The sequence below is a fragment of the Gracilinanus agilis genome, chromosome 1 (genome assembly GCF_016433145.1).
Source record: "Gracilinanus agilis isolate LMUSP501 chromosome 1, AgileGrace, whole genome shotgun sequence".
In the NCBI taxonomy this organism is placed as follows: Eukaryota; Metazoa; Chordata; class Mammalia; order Didelphimorphia; family Didelphidae; genus Gracilinanus; species Gracilinanus agilis.
Genome location: NC_058130.1, coordinates 7,623,065 through 7,633,148, shown reverse-complemented (window position 1 = coordinate 7,633,148; position 10,084 = coordinate 7,623,065). Strand labels below are relative to the sequence as shown.

Genomic DNA, 10,084 nt, shown 5'->3' with positions numbered 1-10,084 from the left:
GGTCTGCCTTCTACAAGTGTTCTCACCGCTCCTTTTGGTAGAAATCCCTGGATTTCTGTTTTAAGAAAAGGGAAAAAAGACAAGCTGACGCGCGCAAGCTCTTCGGTATTCTTCTGCTCGTGCCGTCTCTCACGCCAGGCACTTGGATAAAAATGGCGATGGCCACGGCAGGCTTCGAAGGCCGGGCACGAGCACGGGCCTTCCCTGCCCTCGGGGGAGAAGGCGGCCTCGGCGGCCCAGCAGGCCTGCTTACACGGTGCTACCTCACGGCTGAGGCCCTTCGATTCTTCCCTATCAGAGATGATGACTAGAATGAAAGGAAGGAAGATCCAGTGACGGCCAGCTCAGCTGGCAGGAGCCGTCCTGCCCGCGCCGGCTCCCTCTCCTGCAGTCTGCCAGCTGGGACGTCCGGCACAGCGCGGCCTCCCGGGCTCTGGAGCCTCGCTGCCCCCCGACCTCCCCTTTTCTACAAGGTGAGCGGCTTTTTTTAGCCCTTCCCTTCCGCCTTAGAATCAGGCCCGACTCCTGGTTCCAAGACGGAAGAGCGGAAAGAGCCAGACAGTGGAGGAGGCCAGATTGGAACCCAGCACGGCCCGGCTCCAGGCCCGGCCCTCCCCAAGCTGCCTCGCTGCCCCTGCACAGCTCTAACCCCTGGGAACCCTCACGCCAGCTCAGCCCCAACGAGTCGGCTGTCTTTGGGTCTTGCTTGGCCTCCGGTTCCTTGTCTGTCAGATGGCTGCTTGGACCAGAGGGCCAGAGCCAGCCTCGAGCTCGGTGATGGCAGCCTGTGGCACGCGTGCTGGCACCGACACACGGGGCGTCTGCTGTCATGGAGGGTAGACGCTGCACTGCGGATGGCAGTCCGGCCTTGACCCATTCACCTGCTCTGGTTTGGTCAGTCCGGCTGTGTTGCAGTTACACGTCTTGTTTAACAGTAGATAATTGCAAAATGGTGGCTTTTTCTCAGAGTGACCCCCCGCATGATGCTCGGATTTGGGGCCGTTTGAGCTCCAGAGGTTGCCCGTCACCGCTCTGACTGGGCCTGCAGGGGCCGAGAGGCAGCTGCCCGCGGGCCCCCCGCCTGGGCCTGGTTCTCCTTGTCACACGGTGGAGCTCGACGCCATGACTTCCGAGAGCCGTCCGCGGGCCGAATTCTCCCCAGAAGGGCCGCTTTCCCCAGAGTCCTCCTTGTGGTTTTCACGGAAGGAAGCAGGCGCCGGCGTGGCCTTCGGCTTGGTTGGCTCCGGTGTGTCAGCCTTGGGCTCCCCGGCACGAAGGCCCCGTTTCCTGCCTTAATGAGTCGCCTTTCTGGTTCCTCAAAAGCCCATCCGGAGCTGTGTCTCCCCCTCCCAACCCCACCGCCGCCGGCCGCCAGGCACAGAACCGGCTGCTTCGCCGTCCTGCTGCTTTGTCCGCCTGTCCCGCTTTCCTGCCAGTAAGACGGCGTGCCAGCCGCTCCCTGCAGGGGCTCCCAGGGAGCCAGACGTTCAGGGATTTCCTGCCTGCTTTGGAGTTGGGGTTCCCCAGAAGTCTCGGGGTGGCAGCGGGGAGCGCCCTCCGCAAAGGCTCTCATGCTCATCGGGCCGGACACTTGAGGAGCGAGAGTGGACTGTGGACTCAGAGGCCCCCTCTGAGGCTGAGCTTCCCAGGATGCATCTGGGCGTCTTGGGTGGGTCAGCGGGGCCTGAGGCCGGAAGTCCTTCTCTGGGGCTCTCTGGACACACCAAGGCTTCCCGCCACCGGCCTAGCTGCAGAGATGGCCTTCCCTCAAGGCCAGCCAGTAGCCCGTCCTCCCCAGATCCTGGGCTGCCCTTCCAGAAATGGTGAAGGAGGGGCTGCGGCTTGCTGTGGCCCTCCACAAACACGGGGGAGCTGGGGAGCTCGGCGGAGGGAGAGCCAGGAGGGCCTGGGTTCCACTCTGGCCTCAGACTCTTCCTGGCTGGGTGACCCTGGGCAAGTCACTGACCGCCCTTCTGCCTCAGAGCCTAGTCGCCTTCCTGCTTGCTCGCAGCCTCCCTCCTGCCTCGTCTATCACTGAGTGGCACCAGCCTCGGGGGGTCCTGGCAGGCAGATGAGTCATTCGCCTTTGTCACCTGCTTCTGGGGCTCAGCCGAGGCCCACCTTCTGCCGCCTCCCCTTTTGGGGTGACCCCTGGATGCCCTGCCTGCCACCGGGCTGGGGTACCCTCTGTGGGTGCTTCCTGCAGGCTTTTCTGTTCCAGTGCTGTTGCAGATCTCTGAAAAAAACGGGTGGCCGCAGGGTCAGTGGGGCCAGGGCTACAGGGAGTCATCGTCCAGAGGCAGAAGGACCACTCCAGGTGCCCCTGGACCCTTGGATGGGACCTGACAGAGCCCCTGGGGGGAAGGGCCACGGCCCACTCATTTGGGAGCAGCCTCGCCCTTGGCCTCTCCAGGCTTCCCCACTGCAGTGGGAGACAGTGTCTCCATCTGGCCATCGTCTGGTCCCGGTGGCCTGGGCTGGCACGGGTCAGTGCAGCCATCAGGGCCCCCAGACAGGCCTATAAGAGTGGTCACAGGAGGCGGAGCTGCCCACCAGCCGCCCCCTCCCCTAAGTCATGTCCGGGATTTCTGAGGGGGGCTGAGTTCAGGGCTGGAGTCAGGCATGGCGGAGGGTCCCAGCAGACCTCTGAGGAGCCAGCGTGGACAGAACGTTTTCTTTTCTTCTTCTCTAGAGTCTTCTCTCCTCCCCGGACGCTTCCGTCACCAAAGATGGCGGCCAACAAGCCCAAAGGCCAGAACTCTTTGGCTTTGCACAAGGTCATCATGGTGGGCAGCGGCGGTGTGGGCAAGTCCGCGCTGACGCTGCAGTTCATGTACGACGAGGTGAGTGAGGGCCAGGCCCAGAGCACCGCCCTGGGTAATGCAGGCTGGCAGCAAAAAACCCTTGCTTTTGCAAACCAATTGTAACAGTTTGTCAGTTAGAAAGGTTTAGAATGTTGAACCAGCTTGGGGGTTGGGGGCTCAGGGGAAAACTGTTAGAGCTAGGCTATAAATAGCCCTGGAGTTCCAACTGAAGGGCTTTTTGGCCTTTGGAGCATTTTGGGACCTGGTCTGTTCTTTTCTAGACCTCTCCCTGACCTCTCCATTACATCCTGCTATTTTCCCCGGATTTCCCCATTGGGCCCTGGGAGGAAGGGTGGTTTGGTGGTTAGACATCGTGGTTTTAGCTTCTGTAGGCAGGAAGGACAAACTAAATCAAGCCATCCCCTTAATTAGTGATCTGATAAAATATTTTTACCTCAGGGCAGTGAAACCTTCCCTGCTCTCTCAGTCTGACCCTCTCCTGTGTCCCTTCCCCCAGCACCAGCTTTCTCCCTAGCAGCAGTTACAAAACCCTCAAACCCTTTTTCCCTCTGCTTACCCCTGACATTAATAAATCCCCTTTGATATCTACACAAAGTCTCTGGTGAATCATTATACTTGATATTAGGGCAAAGGCTGAAGAGAGAAGGAATAACTTTACTTTTATTTCTTGAGGACAAACCTGGGCATCCATTTTGGGCAGGAAGTAGTCAGTGTAGACTTCCTGTAGATTTTAGTTTGACTGGCAGGGAGGAGTCTCTTGTCTCCTCCCTCAAGGGACCTTAGAAATTAACAACAAAAACCTTTGAGCCAAACGCATATTACTTCTGGCTGACTCAGAGATAGCCCCCGCCTGAAGGACCCAGCCTATTTCCTCCCAGTACCAATCCTCTGCCTCTAGCCTTGGTGACTAGCCTGTTTGAGCAGCCCTTCCCATGCTCCCCATTCATCCCTTACCTCATATATTTCTCCCCTTTATTCCGACATCATCCTATCCCTTTACTTCCTTCCCACAACATATCTACTTCTTTATAACACCCTTCCCCTCTGGGGCTCCCCGTGGGCCCCTCCGCCACCCTCTCCATGACTGCGGAGGGCCCAAAGGCCCCGCTTTTAAACTAGATGTTTGTTTGTTCAGTGTTCTGGGCATCTCCCTCCCTCTCTGCACACGCCGGGGCCTCTTCTATCCTAGAGTCCATCTAGGAAGAGCCCTGAGTGCGAGGCCGGGAGAGGGCCGGGACTGGCCCAGGGGCACAAAGTCTGGGGTCAGATTAGAACCCAGGACCTCCCAGTGCCAGGCCCTGCTCCTCTGATCCATCCCAGACACAACCTCCATTTGTTCAGCCTCCCTGGGATGGCCACCCCGTCTGCCAGGACTGTTGGAGAGCAGCTTGGAAGCAGGCTGAAGAGCCTCTGCTCTCAGGGATGGTTGGAGCAGTTCAGTTCTGCCCCTGGGCGCGGCCTCCCCCCAGTGCAGCCCCCTCCTCTCCCCTTCCCCAACACCCCCTCTCTCCTGTCCCCTCCCCCGCTTGGCCCCCCCGCCTCTCCTCCTTCTCTTTCCTCCCCAGTTGAGGGCCCTTTTCACGGGCTTCAGTTCCCCTGGAGTTCTTGGGTCCTCTCTTGGCCGCTTCCCTGTGGGGAAGGCTCTGATGGCCTTGGCCGGGACGCCGTGCCAGTCCCTGCGGTTGGGTGGTCACTCTTCAGCGGCGCGGCCTGGGGGTGGTCAGCGGGGGGCGGAGGCGCTAAGTTAGTGACTTTGAATGAAGGAGAGCAGCACGGCCAGGACTGGCTGGGAAACGCTTCCCGCCGGGCGGGAGCTAAACTGGGTCCCAGAATAATCAGTGAACTGCCGGTGTGAAACCTGGGATGGTCCGCTAAGATTGTTCAGAAAACAGCCGCAGGGAGGGGCTTTCCACACTGGAATTCCCACTGCGAAGGGCAGGGCTTGGGCCATGGGCAGGGCCAGAGCTGAGGCCTCAGAGAGGGCGGGCAGGGGGCGGCCTTCGGCTCTCGGGCCGGCTCTTCTCCGGCCCTGCCGTCCCACACGGCGCCACCACGGAGGCCGTCTGTTCTCTTCCAGTTCGTGGAGGACTACGAGCCCACCAAAGCCGACAGCTACAGGAAGAAGGTGGTCCTGGACGGGGAGGAGGTCCAGATCGACATTCTGGACACGGCCGGCCAGGAGGACTACGCGGCCATCCGAGACAACTACTTCCGGAGCGGGGAGGGCTTCCTGTGTGTCTTCTCCATAACGGAGCTCGAGTCCTTCGCGGCGACGGCCGACTTCAGGTACGTCCCGGGCGGCCGGGCGAGCTTCGCCAGGAGGGGGCGTGTGCCGGCCGCCCGGTCAGCCTTTTCTCTGTGCCGTCCGTCCCTCTCGGGCTCTGGCCGGACTGCGGCTCCTCGAGGGCAGGCCCGGCCCAAGGCCGGCTCTCCCTGGGCTCGCTGAAGTAACGGGTTCGTAGAATCAGCGCCGCAGGGCTCGGCGCGCCCCGGCTCTGCTCAGGGCCTTCCCTTCCCTTCCTCTCTCCCAGGGAGCAGATCCTGAGGGTCAAGGAGGACGAGAACGTGCCCTTCCTTCTCGTGGGGAACAAATCCGATTTAGAAGATAAAAGACAAGTTTCTATAGAAGACGCCAAAAACCGAGCTGATCAGTGGAACGTCAACTACGTGGAGACGTCGGCCAAGACCCGCGCCAACGTTGATAAGGTAAAAGGCCTGCGCTGGGGCCCTCCTGCGGCCGAGAGCCTGACCCCGGGGGGACCGGAGCAGGATTTCAGGGATCCTTGGGGAGCTCCAAGGTGGAGCCGACAGAGGCTGCCCCTCTCCTGGACACCCCCCAGTGGGTCTGGCTACCAGAAAAGGCAATCAGACGTGTCGCACCAAAAATAAAGGGGGGCAACCAGGGGGCTCGGGACAGAGGGCCAAGCAGTGTGGGGAGGTCCTGGGTTCAAATTTGGCCTTAGACACTTTCTGGGTAACCCTGGGTGAGTCACTGAACCCCCATGGCCTGGCCTTTACCGCTCCTGCCCTGGAGCCAATATCCAGTGTTGACTCCAAGATGGTGGGTCGAGGTTTTTTAAAGAGAGAACAGAGGTGGCTGGGACGTTGGGGTTCCCCTTTCAGGATGCCCTCACTTTACAGATGAGGCTCGTGGTCCTGCTGGGAGAGGTTGGGATTTGAACCCAGGTTCTGGGACTCCAAGTCCAGAGTCCTTTCGCAGTCAGCAGTAGCCCCCCAGGCCATGGCGGCCAGCAGACGGCCCTGAGCGAGGCAGGCCTGTGGTGACCGGCCCCAGGAGCACGTCCTCTCCTGGCCCTCTGGCAGGGTCATTGTTGTTGGGGTCCCCTGGAGGCCGGGTTCCCCAAGCTCCAGATCCCCCTTGGGGTTTGAGCCTCTGGGGCTGGTCCCCCATGGGCCGCGGGGTGCTTCTGGGCTTTTCCTTGAGGGCAGAGACACGTCCCGGAGCCGCCCCTTCTTGGGAGCCTCGGCCTTTGCCCATTTGGGGCAGCGTCCGGCTCTCCAGCCCCCAAATGGCCCCAGGAGAAGGGGCCCCCCTTCATCTGCCGGCGGCGAGCTCTAACGGCATCTCGTTTGGTCCTTGCAGGTATTTTTTGATTTGATGAGGGAAATCCGAGCGCGAAAGATGGAGGACAGCAAAGAGAAGAACGGCAAGAAGAAGAGGAAAAGCCTGGCCAAGCGGCTCCGCGAGCGCTGCTGCATCTTATAATGGGCCCGGCTTCCTCTCCTCTTGACCACACTAATAAATATAACTTATAAGCATTGCCAGGGGAGGCTCAACGACTGAAATTACTTTCCCATTTTGGAATCGGTCACGTATCACTCACAGCATGGATTGGAACCGCACTGAAACTCACTCCCTGAGAACGAGAACGCCGGCGGGGCTTCGGCGAGAAGCGCCGCGCGGCCCATCTCATACCCGCCTCCATGATCCCAGCCCTCGAACGCGGAGCCCGTGCGTGCGTGCGTGTGCGAGCGTGTGCGAGTGCGTGTGCGAGCGTGCTGCGGGCGGCCTCTCCGGCCTGTTAGAGATAAAGGAAGGTGGGCGGGAGGGGGTGCTCGAGGGGAGCCGCTCCTGCAGGTTCTCGGGCAGCGCATTTTCTGTCATTGAAAGTCTTACCTTCTACTGCCTTGACCACGGCCTTCGCGAGCACCATAGCGAGCAGGAAGCGGGCGTCCGGCGGATCGCGGTGTGGGGAGAGGCCCGGAGGACGCCGGGGGTCCCTCCCAGAAGGAGGGGTGCCAGCTTGCGTGGGGAGACGTCGGAACCTGCCTTAACCTACCAGCCGCCATGGACGAACACCTGGAGATCCGGAGCCCGCCGGCGCCTGGCCCGTAACTGTGCTGGGGTGGGGGCGGGGGGTGCCGCCGGCCGCTGGGCTGCTCTGCCCGGCCACCCCCACGGTTCACCCTCATTCCGAGTGTGTGCCGGCCCCGATCCTTGGAAATCACCGCGGGGCCGCCGTGATGGAAGCGGATGAGCCGGACCCGGGCGCAGGAGGTTCGTTCCAGGCCCCTCCGAAGAGAACCTTCTTTCCTCCTCTTGGGACCCGGCCGCCGCGAGGACTCCTCCTTGGGGCGCCGACGGAGCACGGGGCGGCCGGGCCGGACCTTCTCTTCCCACGCGAATGGCCGCGCTCGTCCCGGAGGGGCAAGTGTGTTCCCTAACGGAGAACATTCTCGCCCCCTTCTCGCCCTGGACTTCCTCTCGAGGACGCGCGTGCCCCGAGGCGGACGGGCCCTGCGCAGGATCCCCGGGAGGAAGCGCGGCGAGCGCCGAGAGGACTGTCCCCACGGCTGGCTTTCTGCCCCCGCAGACCCGTCGTCCAGGGCCTGACGGGTTCCGGCACGAGCGGCACCTGCGGCTCTCCTCGGACCCCTCTCGGCCTCGCTCTAGAAGCGGCGTCTCTCCCTAAGGCTGTGCGTGCATCTCGTCCGTAGGCTGTAGCTGGCACCGTTGGCGCTGCCCGTCCGTCTTCATCGTCCTCATTTCCGTCTTCTCAGACCAGGGAACCTAACCACTAACATTGTGACTTTGCTTCGAGACCTTTCTCCTGGGTCCCCGGTGCTATGACGCCGACGGACACGAGGCCTCCTCTGTCCGAGGCTGATGCCATGACCCAATTCTTTTACTTGCAATTTGAGCCATTTAAAGACCAATAAACTTCCGTTTTTTAAGAGCCTTGTGGTGTTCCTTCGTGTTTAAGAGCACAGATCCGTTGCCACGTTTGCCACGGAGCCGGCCGTGAGCTCCTGAACCGTCGGTGCTTGCCGGGCACTGACTTAACTCTGGCCTTTGTTTGCAGGCTCTCAGATGGGTCTGGAAGCGTTTTGGGTGGAAGGCGGGCCGCAGGCTGGCGCGTGTACCGGCGATGGGGCCCAAGCGGCCACGTGGCCACAGCTGCTGCTCCTGCCTGCGAGTTCCCGTCCCTCGTGGAGCCAGAATGATGGCCACAGGCACGGCGGCCAAGCGTGCCCAGTGGGGAGTAAACGACCCTTTAAGTTCATAGATTTAGAACAGAAAACTCTTAGAGGCCGCCTAGCTAAGCTCCCTCCAGAGCCACTAAGAGTCTTCCCTAGGGTCGGCCATGTTGAATAGTGGAGCCAAGAGTTGGACCCAGCTTTTCTCGATTCCAAATCCACCACCCTTTCCGGGCCTCACATCTTCAAATTTATGCCTTTAGTTCAATTCCAGGAACATTTATCATAGTCCTAGTATGGGTCAAGCACATAGTAGGTACTTAAAATCGACAGAATTTAGAATGGGAAGGACCTCAGGGCCATTTTGTCCAAGTCATACTTGAAAAGGAATCTTCGCTAGACAAGCTGACAAGTAGGCAGGCTGACAGACGTCTAGTGGCGGGGCGGATCCCACTTTCTCAAAGGCAGTCCAGTTCATTTAAGGAACCTCTTCCATTTTTCAGGACTCCTTTTCTAAATTCCCAAGTTTTCCCATTTGTAAGTTCCTCCTATTACTTCCAGTTCTGTGGCTAAACAGATCATGTCTAATCTTTCTACCCCAGAGGAATCCTTGAAGTCCCTGAAAACAGCTGTCATGGCCCTCCTCCATCTTCTCCAAGCTAAACGGACCCAATTTGTGAAAAGACCACACAAAAAATGCCCCGCAGGAGCTGACATTGTCCTTGGAGAATTGTGCCAATTAACGACTCTCCTTTTCACTCCATAATGCTCATGAGCTGAGGTGGAGATCCATTTGAATGATCGGAACACGCCAGCTCTGCCAAGTAAAAGGAACTTGGGAGTGATTTTTCTGAGCCCAAATCCTTTAAAGCAGGTTAGTCCAAATTTGGGTCCTCTGAAAAGTGCCATCACTTTGGGTGACTGTTATAAAAGGGCTCTTTCACTGCGTTGGGCCAATGAGTTTGCTTCCTGCTTCAGACACTCCCCAGGCTACTACCGCTTGGGTGGTGGGCATTTGGGGACCCCCCTCAGCATCACAGAGTCATGGCCCAAAACGTCAAGTTTAAGTTGGACAGCTGGGCTGTCCCCCATTTAAAGAGGGAACAGGTGGCTCATGCAGTGGCTCTGTTCTCTCCGTGACAGGCGATCTGAGCAGTGACACATGGGTCAGTCAAGGCAAATTCCATGGCTGGAACATCCGTTAGCCCAGCCTCCTGGTACTTTAAGGCCATTCTCATTGCTTTCCCCATCACTGCTTCTCCTGCCTGGTTGTGGAAAATAAGGACAATGGGCCTCCACGGCTTCATGATTGGTTTTACTCCAATTCATTTCCTCTCTTAAAAGGAGAGCTGAACCAACCCGGTTGAGAAGCTCCAGGATTTCCCCCAGAGACAAATTCACTTCATGGTTGTCTTTAGAAAACCCTTCAGTGATGGCCATGAAAGCTGGATGCCACCCGTCGCCGTAGTGCAGCAGAGGCCAAGGCGGGAGGGTCTTAGGCAGAACAAACCTAGAAAAGGTGGACATCACTCTAGTGCCTGAGGCAGCCTCAGGATGAAAAGGATCCCAGGCCAGAAGTTCATCCAATGAATATTCATCATAAGCACTTATTAATGACCTGCCATGTTCTAGGGGCTGGGAACACACAGGCAAAAATGACGTGTACGCAGAAAATTAAATTTTTCAGAAAAAGTACATTTCTGGGAGCGGAATATTGACACCTCCAAGGTCAGGCCGTCTCCAAGCATCTGCCACATGTTTCTAGTGATGGTTTATGCCCAAGAAGCAGCAAGGGACAAAATTGGGAAAACATATTATTG

General features: G+C 58.9%; 1 protein-coding gene across 1 annotated transcript; it reads left to right on the top strand.

Moving 5' to 3' along the window:
- Positions 1-2,723: 2,723 nt before the first annotated feature.
- On the top strand, positions 2,724-8,023 carry RALA (RAS like proto-oncogene A). Its single transcript, XM_044656777.1, has 4 exons — positions 2,724-2,843; positions 4,903-5,111; positions 5,357-5,531; positions 6,430-8,023. Exons 1-4 carry the CDS (start codon positions 2,730-2,732, stop codon positions 6,550-6,552), a joined length of 621 nt encoding a protein of 206 aa, XP_044512712.1. The 5' UTR covers positions 2,724-2,729; the 3' UTR covers positions 6,553-8,023.
- The last annotated feature ends 2,061 nt before the right edge of the window (positions 8,024-10,084 follow it).